At 48.1% G+C, this 20,174-nt stretch overlaps 6 protein-coding genes across 6 annotated transcripts; 1 reads left to right on the top strand and 5 right to left on the bottom strand.

Moving 5' to 3' along the window:
- Positions 1-215: 215 nt before the first annotated feature.
- On the bottom strand, positions 216-1,200 carry F9C07_2282690 (uncharacterized protein). The gene is made up of 3 exons (XM_041291463.2): positions 902-1,200; positions 688-825; positions 216-627 (listed from the first exon to the last, which is right to left on the bottom strand). Exons 1-3 carry the CDS (start codon positions 979-981, stop codon positions 543-545), a joined length of 303 nt encoding a protein of 100 aa, XP_041145340.1. The 5' UTR covers positions 982-1,200; the 3' UTR covers positions 216-542.
- An 836-nt stretch (positions 1,201-2,036) lies between these two features.
- Positions 2,037-3,711, bottom strand: F9C07_2282689 (uncharacterized protein). The gene has a single exon (XM_041285583.2). It carries the CDS (start codon positions 3,122-3,124, stop codon positions 2,408-2,410), a length of 717 nt encoding a protein of 238 aa, XP_041145339.1. The 5' UTR covers positions 3,125-3,711; the 3' UTR covers positions 2,037-2,407.
- Positions 3,712-4,418: 707 nt separating this feature from the next.
- Positions 4,419-6,202, bottom strand: F9C07_2154064 (extracellular triacylglycerol lipase). Its single transcript, XM_041291462.2, has 6 exons — positions 5,923-6,202; positions 5,751-5,872; positions 5,619-5,682; positions 5,193-5,563; positions 5,071-5,115; positions 4,419-5,021 (listed from the first exon to the last, which is right to left on the bottom strand). The coding sequence occupies exons 1-6, from the start codon at positions 6,011-6,013 to the stop codon at positions 4,860-4,862; spliced, it is 855 nt and encodes a 284-aa protein (XP_041145338.2). The 5' UTR covers positions 6,014-6,202; the 3' UTR covers positions 4,419-4,859.
- Positions 6,203-17,797, bottom strand: F9C07_2282686 (polyketide synthase). The gene is made up of 5 exons (XM_041291461.2): positions 14,653-17,797; positions 14,264-14,596; positions 13,869-14,205; positions 7,336-13,788; positions 6,203-7,251 (listed from the first exon to the last, which is right to left on the bottom strand). The coding sequence occupies exons 1-4, from the start codon at positions 14,744-14,746 to the stop codon at positions 7,395-7,397; spliced, it is 7,158 nt and encodes a 2,385-aa protein (XP_041145337.1). The 5' UTR covers positions 14,747-17,797; the 3' UTR covers positions 6,203-7,251; positions 7,336-7,394.
- Positions 15,686-17,017, bottom strand: F9C07_7663 (uncharacterized protein; the record flags this gene model as incomplete). The annotated part of the gene is made up of 1 exon (XM_041285582.1): positions 15,686-17,017. The coding sequence occupies one exon, from the start codon at positions 17,015-17,017 to the stop codon at positions 15,686-15,688; it is 1,332 nt and encodes a 443-aa protein (XP_041145336.1).
- Positions 17,798-17,802: 5 nt separating the features above from the next.
- On the top strand, positions 17,803-19,713 carry F9C07_2282685 (uncharacterized protein). The gene is made up of 2 exons (XM_041291451.2): positions 17,803-18,432; positions 18,507-19,713. The coding sequence occupies exons 1-2, from the start codon at positions 18,136-18,138 to the stop codon at positions 19,425-19,427; spliced, it is 1,218 nt and encodes a 405-aa protein (XP_041145335.1). The 5' UTR covers positions 17,803-18,135; the 3' UTR covers positions 19,428-19,713.
- Positions 19,714-20,174: the final 461 nt, after the last annotated feature.

Raw genomic sequence — 20,174 nt, 5'->3', positions numbered from 1 at the left:
CATTCCACGCCTTCCTTGTACCTCCTTAATCTTCAATGAATACATTGGTGGTGTTTTCGACCGTCTCCAATTTGCTGTACATTCTTTCTGGTGCCTGGTTAGGTTTTTCCATCTAGACGTTTGCCACTTGGTGTGGTTGAACCATTCTACCTTTCTGATATAGTGCTGTTTGATGATAAAGGTGAAAATATCTTAGAGAGACGCCATTTAGTACAGCCTGCAACTGTATACTTATTTATGCAGCAACGTGGGACTATATTGCTTAGCAAGAAGATACGAACTAAAACGTGATACTTTGCGCAGAAAGACGCAAAACAGGAGGGACAGACAGATAGAATACAAGAATGGAGAGACAAGGATACCCTAATAATCCCCTTCACATCTTGTTTCCTAGCCCGCACCATCTTGTTGAAAGATTGGCAATCAGCGGACACACACAGCCCAGGTCTCGTAGTCAAATAAGAAAGCTTAGCAAAAACAGACAAGAGCGAAGAATACCACTACTTTCCCAAGCCATAGCCGGACTGCATCGTTGTTACCAATCAGTTCTCAACGGTGAAGGTCTGAGACTCTGCGAAAGGTGGCTCGCTTGTCCCAACGCGAGTGGCCCAGACTCGGTATCCGGGACTATATTATATGTTTTGTCAGCTTCTTGGTAGTAATTAGAAGAGAGTAGAATGAACATACCCGCCCGCGATACTATCAATGTGGCGTCCGGGAATGGTGATGCATCCTTCTTCAGGTGCATCTGTAACGGTCTGGATGAATACGTTCTCTGCTGGTGGGGATGTCAAGTGCGTGAGGCGAATGTCAAAGGACGATGCCCTGGCATACAATTAGCTGCACGTTCAGTAGTAGTTGAGTGATTGAGTTCAGTAAAGTGTTGAACTATTTGGCCTACTCAGTAAACTCCTTCCAGCACACTGTCCAGTCCTTTGTGACATCTACAACATCTCCTTCTCTGGGACGGGTGATGATCATTTTGAGGAAGTTAAATGGGGGTTTGTAAACGTTGACAGGGAATCTGATAATAGACTTTGGCCTGAATAAAACGGATGAGTGTATAAAGATGAAACGAACTTTGCTCGAATTGCAATCGACTGTCGATGCTGTTTCTTTTGTAGGATATGTGCGCGACTGTCATGGTATTTATATTCCCATTGGGGTCATATATCCCCTTCTTGCATGCCATAGTGAAATAAACGTTATGGCATCATTATCGATGCACCACCTGACCTTCCAATGAGGGATAATATCCATAAGCCCGCCTATGCTACTTATCTCCGATGTGCTGAGCGAAGTGATGTCGGTGTTAGGGATATTTTTACCACCGAAAGCGACAAGGCGCAAGAGTGTTAGGTGATCTTGCCAATTCCATTTGCTACTACAGATGTGCACGAGGTTTAATGTCAAAAAGTATATGTATATCCATCACCTGACTACCTACTCAATGTCGTACAAAGCTTATCCTGCTTCTACTTCGCTGTAACCATGAGGCCTATTCTGCCTAAACTGCTTGACTGCGTCGTATACTGGTGGAGGGAGACGAGTGCCAATTGGCTAGGGTCAGCATGGACATGAGGCTTATTATCTCCAAGGTGACATTAAGGGTCAGGGAGTTCCGTCGTATCATGAGGATACGACAGCGGACGTACTCACTAAGCGATGGCTGCCTATACTGCCCCGATGACTCTACTGTCGCATGGGAAAAGTTGAAGATGGCTCTGTGCAAGGAATTGTAGTATAATGGTCAGTGACATGGAGATATTTTGCCGAAGAAAACCTTTATGATATTCCCTAACTCGGATCAGGTCAGACTCAAGGTGACGTCGAATTCTGGTACACCTGGAATCAAAACTTCCTCTTGATAATTTATCTCCCGTTATTATATACTTAGCATCCGTAACCGGACTAGCTCTCATCCATCTGTAGTACTGCGTATGTGTTTCCTGAGAATTTATATTGTAGTTCCACCATACGGAGAAGTTTAGTGGTTCCCAGTAACTATAATATCTGAATAGTCAACCTAAATATCCATTAAACTTAAAAATATATTCAAAATACTATATAATATAGTAGTAATATGGTTACCTGTACGCACCGATTCCCAACAAGGATATAAGTAACACTATAAAAAGGCAGACTAGCTTTTTAATGTAGTGTATTACCAAGTAATACAGTAAATCCCGGTTCCAGAAAGGTATTAAATTATCAATATATCTCCACCGATGTTTCTCTGCATTACCTGGGCTTTCTGGGTTCATCCACTTGCCCCATGAGCCGGGCCGAATCATCGTGCAAATCATCAACACCAAAGCCCTGATCCTCACAAGCAATGAATCACCGCCTTTGCCTATTCACTTGCTTAGCTGCCATATTTCCTCCTGTTTTCTGCTTTTTCTGAAGCTTAGTGTCGTCTTTTCTTAGCATCATCGTCTAGGGCTTTGTTCAACTCTTTCTGGTAGTCGTCTTGGGCCTTTCTCAGATCCTTCTGCAAATCTTCCATATCTTTCCGCAGATCCTTCATCTTATGATGAGAGGGACCCTGCTGCATATGCTGGGCAACGCGGTTGATCTTGTCCTGCAGCTCTTCAACCTCCTCCTGTCTTTTCATCACAGACTTCTTATTGTGATGCAGCTGATTCAGTGGATAGAATTGACTCGGCGGATATGGACCTTGCGGGGGATATTGTTGATATGGACCCGTCTGCGGATATGGCTGCTGAGGGAATTGCTGCGGGTTGAAACCGCCCTGGGGAGGAATGTTCTGCTGACCCTCATGTTGGTGCTTCTTGTAGGCATCTTGAGCAATCGAACCGGCAATCGCACCTCCGATGGCTCCGAGGAAGCCGTGGTTGGCCTTGTGGCCGGCGAAACCACCGATAGCACCTCCGGCAAGGGCACCGGCAAGACCACGCTCATCACCTTGGGCCTCACCAGGAGCGGTCTGTTGCAGCTGCTCATTGTAAGACTGGGGGTATTGCGACGGAGGGTATTGATTTTGAGGCTCTGGGTACTGTTGCGGATATGATTGCTGATACCCTTGGAGAGGGCCCTGGGGAGGCGGAGGCCCAGAGTTGCCATATCCATTTTGAGAGGGAGTTCCATAGTATTCTGCATTCATGATTGCTAGCAGGGATCGAGAAGGTTCAAGGTAGATTGTTGAAAAGTAGCGGATGCTGAGTATTCCATCACTCCCCAGCAGGGGAGCAACAACCTTTAAATATTTAGAGGAAGACACTGTGAAGAAACGTCAGCTGGGATATGTCGACATCACACACTCTGCATAAATCTGATTGATTTGGACATGATTGACATTCATCGTCAGTTCCTGTTCGTCATTGGGCCACATTTTCGCCCCCATATCTGCCTTGCCCCGTCAGGCGAGGCTTGTTTTTTATTTTCTTTTCTTTTTAACTCGGGTATTCCGTCTATATCACTTCTATTGGATAAGAGTCCCGAGTCCGGGCTCCAATGGATTATTTCTACGGGGTATAGACCCCACAAATCGAAACCACAGCCACGAATAGCGCGTAGACTACATCAGTCTAACCTCCCTTGGTTAGTTTTCCAATTGATCAATACGTCCAAAGCTGTCGGGGGAAGCCGGGATTCGCTGGTGCGTCGGAGCTTATTTATCGTGGCTTGGTTCATGTGTATATCAACAATCGGTGCTGAAAAAGTCCGAAAGATAGCTCATTTGTCATAAATGCTTGAATTTCTTACTATGCTATCTAAGGCTAGCTTTCTACGTAAAGGGGACCCGCTTAGCGGCCGGAAGAATCCTCCTTCCGGGCCACTTGGGGCCGCTAGACGGAAATTAGTACTAAACTGTCTAAATTAAGATCTATTCTATTATGGATTATCAATTAAGTATATTGTTTTTTATGATATTACTATCTTATAGTAGAGATCTATCTCCTGGCATTATATCTCGTCTTTTTTTATAGGTATTATCTAGATAGTATATCGTTTCTATTTTAAATGCTGTTTTAGAAACAAGATGACGATAGAGAATGTGAAGCGATTCATGACAATATCACTAGAAACCGATACGATTCAGCGCAACTAGACTGCCGGACATCAATATCTCCGACAATAGCATGTCATAGAATGTAATTCGGCATGATGGTAAAACGTCAACACCATTCTAGGCAGCATGCGGCGTTTCCACATAAGATAGTTAATTCACGTCCCACCCTCGTATGAGCAGAGGTACTATCCTTCAATGAATCAACAGTATGTAAATCACAAGACTTTGAGCCTCGTCCACCTTATATCGGCTTAGATTCGGGTTCAAAATGATAAATCCGTTACGGGCGCTAAAACCACTCTAGGACTTATCTCCGTATGCCACCACCCATATTGTAGTGTATGAGGCATAAATTTCAATACGGTTAAGAAACGTAGAAGTCATATCCGATCTTGGGTACATACCCCGACACCTGTATCACTTGCCTGGGTATGTAGTTATGCAAGGGGCAAGAGAGGGTCACGAAGATAACCCATCCCGCAGCACATGTGCGACTCTCTTCATCCTGAATGTTAATAGGTATGAGTGTGGAGTCCTTTAAAACTATTTGTTCTTGATGACAAAACATATCTGAGACGACTGGGCACACGCCGCACTGGTAATACTAAGAGATTGGCTGTTAAAAATGATCTTGGCTGGATCGGACTACCCAAGGCCGCAAGGGATACTGGAGAGAGGCATGGCGTTCCCCAACAAGAGGAGTGCTCTTCCTTTTATCCTTAATTATTCAACGCTACTGGAGGCATTAGTGAGTACTCCGTACAAGGCTGCAGATCCTCAAACTCCATGCTCTTTCCAATCTCTGAATGATAGGGCAAAGTTTAATTTAATTACATTTGGACTTCGAGCCAAGTAGACCAAAATCAACACCAAAGAGGTGAAAGTGAGCCACAGTCGGGAAATTAAGTCCATTCCCTGCTGAGCACGCTTGATCCTCATTTCCCTGGCATTGAATAGTTCCTTCTCTTGAACCATCGCTATAATATTCCTAGGTGATGTAAGTAGGATAATGTATGCTATGAAAAGACAGGTCTTACCACGCCATAGTGCTTGAAATTCCATGGTTGGTTAACGTATTCATTCTGCAGATATTATCAGTATATCTTCAACCTTCACGGAAGCCGATCAAAGAGGGGAAAGGAAAATAATAATAACGCACAGGTGTCCCATCGCCCTTGCTATTTCCTCGGAACATATTTCCCCCCTGCATAGTTCCGAGATCAGCAAATTCCTGGTTGCCGATTGGAAAGGCCGCCAAGGCATAGCCCGTGATGTTGCTATGGGGAAAGCTCTGCTTGAGAACAATATAGGCCAGATATGTTAATGAGCCACCAAGTGAGTGACCCATTGGCTCCAGTGAATATTCTGGATACTGCCCTAGCAGATTACGAATTTCAGAAATAACATCATTGTGCACTGCTAGCCATGGACGGTGAATTCCTTGCATGATTTTCGCACCGGTCGGGAAATGTGTATCTGGAATTGTAGGCGACACGGTTGTTGAATCGAGGTCATTGACAAAGTCAATAACTGAGAAAGTGAGCAATGGCAGCCAAGAAAGCTGTGAACAGAAAGTGATACTTACCGGTCGTGGAGCCTCGGAAAACGAGCGAGATGGTTTTCCTGCTTGTCGAATACCCAATGTAGCCCTACAGAGTCATGTAAGGATAGTCCGTTGCAAATGAAGATGCATTTTGCACCTATTATACTTGAGTACCTGAGTCCCTGTCGCGATGTCATTGATATGCTTTGTGATCGTAATATCGTAGGCATTCGTATCACAGTTTGCATAGGCTGCTGATGAGAGCTTTGCTGCGCGTTGTAAGTCTTGGAATGTTTCTGCTTCACACTTAGCCTTTTAATAAATGTATTTAGGAGGTAGAGCAGACCTTCTGATATATCAGATGCAGAGGTGAGCTTTATCAAGGACTCAGAAGTCACTAGGAAGCATAAAATCACCTGATATAGAATAGTAATCATTATGGGATATCGAGGTAGCCTGATATATAAACAAATCTATATGAAGTCTTGTTAAAGGGACATTGGCAAGATATCAGGCCTAATACTTAGCCATTCTATGTTATGTGCTAAGGACCCTTTGTCCTTAAATTATTAAATACAACCTATAATTTGTTTTCAAGGGGTAAAGAATTAATCACATACAGGGATTGAACTGTGGGGTTTGTTCTCCGGCATTTTAATTGTATTAAAAGTAAAGCAAGGGGGGTCAGGTCCTAATACAGCCCATTCTAATATCCGGTACCAAGCCCTAATTCAAAGATAATATCCGTTGAACCATTATTAATAGGGAGTGGAATAAAAGTTTAGACTACTATAACTTTAACTTTTTTAATAGACAATCTAGTTTGCTGTTATCTATGTTATCGTGCTCCAATGTGCCGTTGGGGTAATTTGGGCTTTTTGGATATCGCTACTGTTATTACTATGTGAAATAGATCTAGGCCTCAGAATTGAACAAGTGCATACATGCCATAAGACTTTCAGGCCACTACCACGGCCATGTCCACTTCATACTTCCTTAGGGTTGGGTTTGGATTCGGAATTGTAAACCAGCCCCCGGCCCAGAAGCAGCTTTCGGATATCGTTGACACCACTTATATTGGAATGCATTAACCATGGACTGGGTATATATCCATTTCTATATATACGGCGACAGCTGTACTATAATACTGGTCTTGAATATCCCTTGTATTAGCTTTTACATATACAAGGGGGACAGTCACGAAGATAACCCACTGCTAGTCTTGCGCGCTACTCCCTGTATCTTGATACAGAATCGTCCAGTATAAATATTGCAGCGCAGTGTAGTAAAGAAAAAGTTGATCTGACCTGGTTAGACAAGTAGTGATATACCCACCACCAGCACGTCGTCGGCCAAGTGGGCAAAGCCCCACATCAACCTCGTGTACGATCTAGTGGAAATCAGCCCCCAATCTAAATACGAAGGCTTTGAACAGCGCGTTGTCGATTCCGTATCCAATAAAGCCACTCATAGGCGAAGGACGTGCGGGATCTGCAGGCCAAAGCGGTATAAATTGAACCTCTCTTCCCGCTTTGATTCTCTGCCTTTTCCATTTCAGGTGGACGGACATCATATTGCTATAGTTCCAACGGGATTTGAACTTGATGCTGATTTCTCCTGAAACAACTTGATCCCAGAGTGGCCAGTTGTCCACATAACGCCATCCGTTCCACACCTAAGCATCAAATTAGTATTCCATGAATCGTCATACCGATGCGTCGGCATGGACAGCAATAATGAGTGGGATACTTTAACCTACTAGAATATGAAATGTTATCAGTTGACAATTCTGTTTATTCACTGCTTGCACCTATCCATCTAGTCACTGCTAGTAATCGTCAATTTGTCTGCGACCACGGTTGCCAGTCCGCATATACTCGTTTTCTTATCCATCAGATCCAAGAATGGCACATCTACCCCCATGGCACCAAAGATATACTGGCGGAGCTCTGCCGCCAACATACTATCCATCCCAAAATCCAGTAAAGGCTGCTTGACATCAATCTTATCCACCGGTGTCAGGATGATATTAGAAAGTTTCTTCACCAGAACAACCTTCACCGCATCCATGAGTTGCTCTCTGTCATTCGAGGTAATCGCCTCCTGGATAACCGACGCTTGCGTGCTATTTCCCTGAGCAGACTTCCCCGCATTACGCCTGAGCGCACACGTCAACACATCGAACCGCGCATCGCTCAGAAACTGCCAGTACCCCTCATAGCCCTGCTTGCGGTGACCCTGTAGACCCGTATCCTCCAGCCCCGTCAGAATATGTGACTGAGGCATGAGATCATTGGGATGAAGCGAAGTAGGAGGATGAGTGAGCCCAAAGTCAAAGATCTGAACTAGTTCGTCTTCTGTGAGAGGCCGGATACCCTTACGGAGAAGCAAGTCCTCGATCTCCGGATGCTCGTGCAAATACCCGACCTCGGAGACCATTCCTAAACCAAGGGAGACGGCTTTCAAGCCTAGTCCACGCCGGTACCGCGCAAATGCGTCCAGGAAGTTGTTGGCCGCGCAGTAGTTGCTTTCGGTCGCTGTGCCTAGTTTCCCGGATATGGAGCTGGTTAAAACGAAGAAGTCGAGTTCCTTCTCTTTGTCTAGGGCGGAGAGAGCGTTGTGGAGATTCCATGTTCCTTGGACTTTGGCTTCGGTGCCGTTGAGCCAGTATTCCCGTGGCATGTGTTTGAAGATGGCTTCGTTGAGCCCCATCGCTGCTTGGATGACACCTCCGAGGGGTGTTGGTGTGGCTGCGACCGCTTCGTGGACGTCTGTGTAGTTTGTGATGTCACCTTTGATGACGGTGCATTGTGCGCCGCGTTCCTCTAGTTCTTCAATCAGACGCTTGGCGGCTGGTTTCTGGATTCCTGAGCGCCCGAGGAAGATGAATTTGCGTGCGCCTCTGCTCATCATCCATTTTGATACGCTGCGGCCTAGACCGCCGAGGCATCCAACGAGCAGGTAGCTCTTATGGGGATCTAGCTGCGTTGAGAACTTCTCATGCACGACTGGTATCATCTGGGTCTGGTCCTCGAAGGATATAACAATCTTACCCATGCGCTTTGCGTTGTTGAAGTGGTTAAAAGCCTGTACTATGTCTGAAACGTTGAATACGGATAGTGGCTCAATAGGATGGATATCCCCACTTCGCAAGAGCGAGATGACGCGAGTCACTAGACCCTTATAAACCCGGTGCTGTGCTGGAGATGTCGATTCGGCTAGCATGCTCATATCAAAGGCCGTGAAGGTTGTTCCGCGGGAGAACATTTCCATATTGAGACGGCCCTGGTCAAGAAGGTCCCGTTTACCGATTTCAACAAAGCGGCCGAAATCTGCCAGACAATCCCAGCTTTCGTGCAGGAGTTCGCCCAGTAGCGAGTTTAGGATGACGTCGACTCCGCGTCCATTTGTGATGGACTTGATGCTCGACGCAAAGCTCGAGTCGCGGGAGTTGAATATATGGTCGGGGGTGAGTCCGAAGTGCTCGATTAAATATTTTTTTTTCTCCTCCGTCCCGACGGTCGCGAAGATCTCAGCGCCTATCAGTTTGGCTAGTTGTATTGTGGCAATACCAACACCTCCTGCGGCGGAGTGGATGAGGATCGTTTCCCCGGGTTGGAGATTGGCTCGGTGGTAAAGGGCATGCATGGCCGTCGAGAAGACCATCATGACAGATGCCATGGTGCGCAGATCCTCGTCATCGCGAAGCTGAACACAGCTCCAGGCTGGAACGGTCTCGTATGTGCCGAAGTAACCAGGATACATGACAGCCACTTTGTCCCCGATATTAAGGTCGCGCACGTCAGAGCCCATAGCAACAATGTGACCTGTGCATTCCAAGCTACACCGTGCATCTGTAGTCTGGACATGACCTGAGAGTGCGTTAACATCTTTGGCATTAAGACCAACACAAGAGACCTTAACGACCACCTCATCAGCGGCCAAAGTCGAAAGGCTTGGGTAAGGCCGTTTAACAAACTGTGTCGTGCTCAGCTGGCCAGGTTTTCGCACAGACAAAGCAGCATTTCCAACACTTCCGAGTGACATAGGAGATGCGAGCCCGTTTTGTCGTGTACGGAATTCTCTGTTCATGCGCTCGTCGGGAACTATGCGACTGATCAGGAGATGAGAACCATTGTCAATATACTCGCAATCATTGATCGCATTCTTCCCATTTTGAACTATCTTTGTTACGTGCCGTGAAATCCCTGCGGCATCTGTTGTTGGATCCAACTCGAGTGAGAAGATCTTAGTCGAGGGTTGTTCAATCACCACAGCTCGAGCAAAGCCCGCGAACAGGGAAAGTGTTGGATTAAATTCCTCATGTACTCCAGACCCCGTAATCCAGACAATCCATGCTGCGTGTTCAATCATCTGTTTGAAACCATCAAACTCCCCCTGTGGGACTGCCCCAGCAAGGACGGACCTTTCCAGCTCAGCTGTAGAGATTACCAATGAATTGGGAGGAATTGGCGAGTCTGCTAGGTCTGTTAAAGCGACTGGCTTAATAGGCACGCCTAGATCATCACTCAAATGACCAGCCAGGTGGTCATCGGCCGGATGTTTCGGTGTTCGGCAGATGAACACAACGTTGTCGAAATCTGGAGTAGAGGAGCCGTTCGTTGTCGGTGCTGGGCGAAGAATATGCACATTCTTTGCTGTTTCCGATCGTGAGCTTAGGACTGAAAATGTATCATGCTTCCGGGTGCTGTCGACATCAGGTGCAAGGAAGATAGTCTCGCCATCAGTGTGGGAGCCTAGCCTATCCACCACGGCGATATCGGCCCCTAGAATTACCAAACCGAAGTGGTCACCTGATGATGCCATCCGATACTGCAATGATCGAAGCCCTAAGGGCATGATGAAGTTGCGGACCTCAGCAACTTCAAGTCCCCCATCCGAGGATAAGCGCCCAATGGAGAATGAATTGAAACGTCTGTAGATACTTGATGCGTCAAGGACCTCCAAAAATGACAGCGTAATGAGGGATAAGTCGGTCGAGAGGCATAGGATATGCGCGTCTGGGTTCTTATGCACGATCAAGTCAAGGGCTGCCAGCATGTTGGCCTTGGACCCGAAAGACCCCAAATCAGACTGACACAGAACATGGTCAAGTGCTGATGAGAAAGTGGCACTATCGTGTACTTGAGCAATGTCGGGCTTCCAAGTCACTCGCGTTATGGGATGTCGCACCTCCATCCTTTCGGTTCCTATATACGCGGTGACGTCTACATCTTTGAAATGCGCCACCAGCTTCTGTTGACCATCGAACAAGGCGCTGTCGATTTTATTGGTAGATTGGCCAGTCACCTTGGAGGTAGAGCGAATTGCCCCTTCATCAGTAGGGCTAGATGGCAAGCTGATCCTTACACTTCCAAGCCTGGTGGGTACTTTACCAACCATCGAGTGGATAAAGCCGCCAGTGCATGCAATAAGGGCGACCTGGAAGAGGTTGTCCAACAATACAGGATGTATGAGGTACCGGGGGCGGGCCTGTGCTCCCTCAATAGCCGGGGCAAGGGTCCGTGTCCGGGCCTCTGCATACAATACGCCTTTGGGATCAGGTGTGTGGATGTCGTGCATGTGTTGGAAGGTTGGTCCAAATGCAAGACCACTATCAGCGATACTCTCATACCACAGCTTCCTGGATTGGGGAGCCAGGCGACATTCTCTGGATGGGAGCTGTGTACCGCACGCAGCTATTGGTTCCAGCCTTATCGAGCCTTTGGCCCGAACAGTGGGGCCGTCGTCAGAGATGGAGGATATCTGGAATTCCCACCAGAACTTCGAGTCTCTGATATTTGAGATTGCGAGTGGACGAAGCTCCGTATAGAGCTCGACTGATCCCTGCTCCGGCAATGGAAGAGCCTTTAACAAGTCGACATGCCGAAGAGCTACGGACTTTCCCGCACCATCCGCCCCAACAGGCAAAGCCTTTTGCATCAATGCCTCCACAGCCATGGATAGGTATCCGGTGGCTGGAAAGACAACTGTGTCGCCAAGCTTATGGTCACGTAGCCATGGAACATTTTCCACTTGCAGGAGGTTCCGCCATCCAAACGTGGTCTTGTTTCCGCCAGGCACCTCTCTTCCTAAGAGTTCGTGCCTGGGGTGTGTGGTATTGCGCCATTCGCGGCTAATCCGTGATTCATTCCACGGTGGTTTCTCATAGTGCCATGGATACGTCGGTAAGTCATAAATGAATCTAGGTGTGTCATGGGTGCATGTGTGATTAAACTTTGAGAAGTCCACTTTGAACCCCTGGACAAAGAGCTGGCCAACTACGTTAAGTAGCGATACTGAAGAATCCTGTCCTCGGTTGAGGGTGGCAAGGTAGGAAGTAGACTTTCCAAGGGTCTGCATGATGGGCAATTTTAGGGCCGCATGTGGTCCGAGCTCAACGAACGTACACTGGCCCATCATCTCAGACAGGAATGTAAGGCCTTCGCTGAACCGGACAGGAGACTCCAGGTTTGCCCGCCAGTACGCTGCTGTGCGGACAGCCTTGCTTTGAACTTCCTCGCACACAACAGTGGAGTACATGTGGATGTCCTGCTGTTCGAGATCAAGGGAAGCTTGCTTCTCAAAGCTCAAAGCCTTCTTCAGTAACTTCTCATACATGGTGCCAATGACAGCCATGTGATGGGAGTGATAAGCCTTGCCGTCGGTCTTCAGCTTACGAGCAAACACACCTTCAGCCCGTAAGGATGCTAAGATAGTATCAATGCATTCGCTGTCCCCACTTATTGTCACACTCTGTGGCGAATTGATGCATGCCACCTTTAGATTCGCATTGAAGTCAAACCTAGTGATCCACTCATGCGCATCATCACAGTGCAGCCCCACAGCAGCCATTGCACCTTCAGGCGCTGAGCTTGTCACGGAGTAGCCTCTGTAATACGCTATGATAATAGCCTCGCGAGCTGTTAGAAGACCTGCTGCATATCCTGCTGCAATCTCACCCGATGAGTGTCCAATGACGCCCTGTGGAAGAATAGACCAGGATCGCAAGACGTTGACTAGACCTATCTGCACAGCAGTGGTGATGGGTTGTGCGAAGGCTGCCAGATTCAATGGACAGTCCTCCGAATCATCCATTAAAACGTCGCATATCTTCCACTCAGGGGCATAAGCCAAGGTGCTTAGTTCATGATCGAGCTGCCGAATAGTGTCTGCGAAGATTGGGAAATGTAAGAGCTCGCGGGCCATCCCCTTCCACTGCGCACCTTGCCCGGTGAAAACAAACGCAAACTTGTTATCCGTCAGGTTTCTGTCTGAATCGGCTAGTGTAAAATTTTCGACGTGGAAATCTTGAGCAAGGGTTGCTTGTCGGGCAATAACATAACCACGCAGACCGAGATGCGACCGCCGTTGGCCGAGAGTGTAGGCAAGATCGGCAATGGAAACGGCTGAGAAGTCCACTTTAGACAGTCTCTCAACTCGCCCCTGCAGAGATGATAGCTTGTTTGCAGATAATGGGAGCAAATATGGCATCGAAGAGGACACATTGTGTCCGTTGAACCCGTTTATGCCATTGCTGATACGGCTGTCAGACTGGCCATTCATAGTGCCTGTTAAATCACCCCTCCTTGGCATAGCCTGTCTACAAGACACTTTGTTGGTCTGACGACCGGGCTCTTCCAGAATCCCGTGAGCGTTGGCGCCGCCAAAGCCGAACGAATTGATACTGATACGGCGTGGGCTGCATTCGGATGGGAAGTCCGTCATGCGAGTGACAATCTCTACTCCCCATTCTTCTGTTTTAATCTTGGGATTAATCTGCTTTACGCTGATGGTAGCAGGAATCTGCCGCCTCTCGAGCGAGAGACTAGCTTTCATGATGCTGAGCAAACCACTCGAAGCCTCGCCGTGTCCCAGGTTCGGCTTGACACCACCGATCAGCATCGGCCGATGGCGCTGATCTTTGCGGAATACACGAGAAAGTCCTTCAACTTCAATCGGGTCTCCGACACTTGTGCCAGTACCATGGACCTCGACGTAGGCAGTTTCTCTTGGATTCAGTCCGGCACGAGCATAGGCCTTGCGGATAACCGCCTCCTGTCCATCAACACTAGGCTGTGAGATGCCCGGTGTTCGGCCGTTGCTGTTCACTGCGGTTGAGCGGATGATGGAACGAATCGCATCCTTATCACGGATGGCATCGTCCAGTCGCTTGATATAGAGCGCACCGACGCCATCGGCTCGAGCGTACCTGGCCCCCGTATGGTCAGTCAACCAGGCTTGCCCGTTTGGTGGTATCAGACAGAGCAGGGCGAAGGAGCGTTGACTTACCCATCAGCGGAAGAATCAAACGTTTGACACTTTGAAGCCGGTGAAAGAACACCACCCAGTGAGGTCCCAACGTGCACCTCTGGAGTCTGAATAAGATTGACACCAGCCACCACGGCGGCATCACACTCGCCGTTTTCCAAAGCAGAACAGGCCATATGTAATGCGTAGAAGGACGAAGAGCATGCCGTGTCTACCACGCAACTCGGCCCTTTCATGTTAAACACATGGCTAATTCTGTTTCCGAGGAGTGTTGCTCCCATACCCAGGTGAGTGAATCTGGTCATGTTCTCCACATCTTTGGTCTGCATGGCGATAAAATCCGGCGTGAATGAAGCGACTGAAGTCTTGTCAGTGTGCGAAACAATTAACAGAAATCCAACCGGCTGCCTGCGCACCATAACACCCCACATTCGCACCCGACACATCGTCCAGAGTAACTCCAGCGCTTTCGAAGCTCTCAAAGACAACTTCAAGCAGCTTCCGCTGCTGTGGATCCATATCCGCAGCTTCCCGGTTGTGGATGCCAAAGAACTGGTTGTCAAAGTTTCGAATGTCTTCCTGCAGGAAGCACCCACCCAATGCTACTGTGGTGGACGGCTCATCCTTGCTCCCGTGAAAGCTGTCAGCGTTAAACCGTGACTTGGGTACTTTGCCAGCTGCTGAACGCTCTTCCGCTAGAAAATCCCATAACTCGGACGGACTAGAAATGTCGCCAGGGAATCGGCAGCCTGGGGTATATTCGTCAATGGTTCGGCCATGTTGATAGTGATATCATAACACTTACCAATGCCAACAATAGCAATGGATTTATTATTTGACGCGGCCGTCTCAGTATGGCCGTTCTCTAATGGCGTTGCTTCATCGATGGGTAACTGCATCGTCAACTGTAGTATATGGTCCTGAATAAAATGCTTCCTATATTATGTGCAAGGGCGATAGACATGGCCTTCTTATCCCTTTCCGCGAGTGCGCGCATAGCCATATTATACAGATGTATGCCGAGTCCCATTTTCAAAGTGGACCGGCGCCCACAACTTGGCAAATACCCAATGGGACGAAACACAGCGCTCTAGATCAGAAGCTGAGAATTTGAGAGACGGTGAGGCAGATATGGGCGCTTACATGCGCCGAATGATCGACAGTCTGGAGCGTTCAGCCCCCACCCCGACCCGTGCACGTGGGGGCCATAATACTAAGGCACTCTACTCTCCCTTGCAGAACTCCGCATGCCCGCACTACACAGCCCAGTCGTGCTTCGCGCAGAATAGATAAACTATACCAATAGCACTATAGGCGCTACATTTAGAAGTGACAAATCAAATGATATTATGCAATCCCTTGCATAATGCACGCGATTACCATCGCGTGAGTGACAATTATGAGGAATCTGGATGGCTTGTGCCATCTCAGTACAAAGATATATTTAGCTAATAATAGCGCAGTAAGGATTTGGGAGATCATCAGCTTCAACCAAGATAAGGTACGTAAATGCTTAGCTCACCCTATAGAGGTCGCATAACTACGTAATGCAGGCTTTTGGCGCAGGTTATAGGGCAAATTCAAGTAATGAGCAGTCTGACACCCATAAGCCCGTATCATTCCCAGAACGAAGTGGAAATAAAGTGATGTACATGGGCGGTTAAAGCCGTCAAGACTTTTTTCTTTTCTTTTCTTTTCTTTTTCTTTTTTTTTTTTTTTTTTAGAAAAGGAAAAGAAAAAAGGATACCCATTTTATTGATTTATGATTGTTTGCTGTAGGTATGCTATGGCGCCATGTCATGTACTTACTTCAGGTGGGATCCTAGCTAGTACCCGTATCACGCCAACAGTTCCTCGATTAAAATTTTCTGAACCTCCTCCAGGTACATGCTGATATGTGCCGGTTCCTCATACCCATCGTTGAAGCTGTACACAAGCCGCAGCTGGTCGTAGAACGTGTAAATGAAAAACATGGACATACCGAGAACAACGTCGACACCCATTTTCACGTCCAGAACCTTGACAGTGTTGCCATACCTGTGTTGCACATACCGCTCGACGATGCCCAGGCTGCTGACCTGTGCATCGCCGGGAATGAGCCCCTGGTACTCAGGCATCTGGGAAGCTTGGCAGAGGATGCGTGTCATGTGTGTGTGCAGGGGCAGGATCTCAGGATCATCCTTCACCGTGGTCCGGTAGTACTTATCCAGTAAATGGGCTGTCTCCCAGAATGGGGCAGGGAGGTCAAAGTCCAAAGGAAGAGGTGTGTAGTAGACCGAAGCCGCGTACTCGCTTGTGCTGTATGGTTTCGGCAGGTAGGGCCGCAGGTTGAACAGCCCTAAGCTGACATAGCGGGACAATGTGCCGTTTGGATTAGCGTGTTTGATAATCGCCTGGATGTAGGCTGCATGTACGGCCGAGGTAACGCTGATGCCCTTCTCCTTGCATACCTTGATAATTGCTTCCGTTGTCCGCGTCGGGAAAGTCACTTCTGCATTTTGGGACCGGCCAGCAGGCACGGTGCCAACTTTGGAAATGGGGCCAACACCCGGAGCTTTGGTCGCATAGCTCATGAGGAGAGCCGTGGCCTTCTCGGTTTCTTCCGCCGTCGGCTCGGAGACCTTGAGCACATCCTCAATGGAGGGGGCCAGTCGGGTATGCTCGTCACCAAATGTGACCTCCTCGGCTGGGGTTGCCAAGGCTGTCAAATAGCGATCCCAGAGGAGTAGTGTACCGGTGCCGTCAATTGTGTAATGCTGAGCACGCAGTACAAGCTCCGATGACTTCGGAATATAATACAGTGTAACCTGCTTGATAGGCTCAGCATTGCGGTATAAATCCTCCGCATCTGCAGCAGATGAGACAACAAAGGTTGAGGCCAGCCACTCCTGCAAAGCTGCCTCATCAGGAACCTCATACACCATCGTCGTCCCATCAACTGTGGTGGCGATCTGGGGCTGCTCAGACCGTAGCCGCTTCCAGGCGCGCTTCAGTGCGGATTCAACGTCCGCCGGACTGATACCGAGATCGATCTTCAGCTTGGAGAAGATGGTGTACTGGTGGCGGCCATCGCAGTGAGCGGCTGACACCGATCCCGTATAGACAAAATATCCCTCCATTCCGGTGACAGGGCGCTCCCAGCGGCGTTCTGATACTTTTGTCCAGCTCATGACTGCTCAGTAGTCCTTGTTTGTGGAACAGATAGGTTGAGGAGGAAGTGTCGCGATCTAGGAGATGGAGAAAAATTGATGAGAAATATGGCGGGTGATCCATTTGGATTATGAGAATCTTAAATCAGCCCCGAGGATTGCTGGGCAGGGTATTTAGGCAGCCTTGGCTCTGCACCCTTGTATACCTTTTCTTTGTGTTCCTGATACTCCCCTCAGGGGGCCGTGCTGTGATCTCCGGCCATACTCGGTAGTTCATCCTGGCTATCCTTTGCCTCAAGTGGGCCTGGAAACCTCCGCACGGGCTGTGCCGTGAGTTCCTGTCCAGTCCTCGGCAATCCAGTCAGCACGGGCTTGTGGCCCAATTGAGTGCAGATCGGCAAAGTCGCCTGACAACGGCGTCCCTTTAGCCGCCGACGTGATTTCACCCTGTCGGCGCTTATGAACTTGCTTGGTATTTTAGGAGATCCAAGCATTTTAGTCCTTCGACCTGGAAAGTGGTAGGTTGAGCAGTACAAAATAAAGCGAGATAAATGTAATAAGTTAACAAGATGAATGAATAAATCAATAAAGCATATGAAATCAAATCTAACCGAGCGAATCAATGTAGCTACTCAGAATTGTGATATATTACTGCTATATTAACAGCATTGAGAACTCTGGAAGTTAATTTCGCGGTACTCTGAGAAAAAAAAATAAGATAATATCAATTTTGAGTTCGATTTTTCACTCCAAAACTAGATAATAGCGAACATTATTAAAATAGAACAAGGATCTTCCGAGCGGTGGGAATACTTGGATGCGGAATGTTAAAAATGGCGGAGTATGATTAACACTGCGAGGACTAACTAATGGCAGGCCGTAAGCTGACCCACTTCCTATCACAAGCTGGATTTAGTCAATCAACTTAGACCATCGCCCCCACCGCAAGGGGCATAAGCAATGAAATGCTGACAGGACGACTGATTAACTTTCATTCGCTCATTACTCTCTACAATCCTGCCCCTCCCTCCCTCGTCAGAATTAATGGAGGGGCCAGACGAGGCGCAATTTATCCCGATGGGGGCTGATTCTGCAGGTTAAGCAAGGACAAGCATGCATGACGACTCACTACTCCGTACATGCCAGTGCAAGCTGACCAGACTATTTTCAAGTCCGTAAGATCCCTTTGCTGTTCATTTTCGTCCACGTACATTTTGCTTCCACGTCGCTTCTCTTCCCATAACCCCGGACAAACACGAGTAACCAATATGGCTCTAGACGTACCAGATGGCACGCCAGACCGCGGGAAAGGCGTCGTGATATTGAGCATCATACTCATGATCCTGGTAATCTTGGCCACTATCACCCGGATTATGAGCAAGGTTATTGCGCACCAAAACTGGTGGTGGGATGACCTGTTCGCAATCCTGTCCGTGGTAAGTCCTTTCTCCCGCATAGATACATATCAAACTCCGAATAAACACCAGGAGAGCTAACTACCTCGCCCCAGATCTGTGAACTGGTTGTGCTATCCCTGGTCCTAGTATGGCGAAACATAGGCCTAGGCTACCACATGTCAGTCGTGGCGTCCATCAATCCGCAATACCTGATCACCGGATCCAAATATCTCTTCATCGCAATCTTCTTCTTCGACGCCTCAGTCTGCCTCCCCAAGATCTCTGCGGTTCTCTTCTACGCGCGTGTCTTTCGCTCCAACAACCGCGCATTTCGCATAAACCTCTGGATCATCGGCGCCCTCGTCGCCGGCTGGCTCATCTCCGCCGAGATCTCAACCATCTTCCAATGCAACCCCATTGCCAAGGCCTGGAACACCACCTTACCAGGAACCTGCATTAAACAATATGACTGGTATCTCTCGACCGCGATTCTCTCCACCGTAATCGACTTCTACATCCTACTCCTCCCGATCCCGATGATCTGGTCCCTCAAAATGAGCCTCCGCCGCCGCATCTACCTCCTCATTTGCTTCTTCATGACTTATTCCGTCATCGTTGTGTCCCTGGGCCGTTTGGTCGCCGTCGTCAACCTCATTCCCGTCATGCCGACCGACTTAACGTGGGAGTTCCCGCTGTACCTATACTGGTCTGTCCTTGAGGGATCGGTTTCCATTGTCTCGATTAGTGTCCCAAGTGGTATCGCCCTGGTCAAGGCCATTATCCGACCGGAGGGGAGTGCTTGGGGATCCAGCAATGGGAGTAGTGGGAAGCGCGGAAGCTATGGAAACACCACTATTATTCAACATGTTCGGGAACGGCCCATGCGCAGCTACAGCGATAGGGATAGCGATGACCATCTCGTCTCGGATGTCGAAACAGCCAGAACAGCGAACTCGGGAGAAAGTGATGCAAGTATCCCGCTGGGAGGAATCAAGATCCGAACGGATATCCGAGTTATGAATCGCGAAAAATAGTGCCAAAAAAGGGGGAATAAATTGAGAGAATGGAGAAGGTGAAACAAGAACAAAAATAAATGAAAAATGTAAAAAGAGCGCTTGATGACTGTATACCCAGGTACGATTGGGCGGACATGTGGCTTCTGCTGATATACGACGATTTGACTCTTAGCTATGTATATATCCCCTTTGTGCAATTTCTGTTCAATGATATCCATTTTATATATATGCATCTGTACTTGAATTCTTTCATTTGTTGACGGGTTCATACCATTGCCAGCTGGGGACCGGAACCGCAACAGTGCACAGACCCGTGACCCTTCCCGGAGTTCCTCCCACGGGGTATCATCTGTCGGCAGGTGCGCCTGGGCTGCTGAAAGAATGGTTCCTATTGGAAACCTAGAAGGTATATTAGATTTGAGTCAGATTACCGTCGGAGTACCCAGACAGCCATACTCCACGTTCAGGTGGGTGGTAATGCATGTCCCGTTATATAGAATAGGACGCTGGCCAACTGTTCCCCAAACTTGTGGAGTACTAGTTCGTACCAGAGACTTGAACGAGGAAAAGAGATAAACAGAAATCATTTCCAATTCAAGGGCATGACTCCTTCTATTCTGAACGAAGGCACAACCGCAATAATAATAGTAATGAAAAACTGGGTGTCAATCTGTGATGATGGAAAGACGACATCTTCCGCGGCGTCCTAAGCCCAATTAGAGTAGTTATCTACACTTCCAGTTGAGTCAACAATACAGAAGCAGT

This window comes from Aspergillus flavus, chromosome 3 (assembly GCF_009017415.1).
Source record: "Aspergillus flavus chromosome 3, complete sequence".
NCBI lineage: Eukaryota > Fungi > Ascomycota > Eurotiomycetes > Eurotiales > Aspergillaceae > Aspergillus > Aspergillus flavus.
This window is presented reverse-complemented; position numbering and strand designations above follow the sequence as displayed.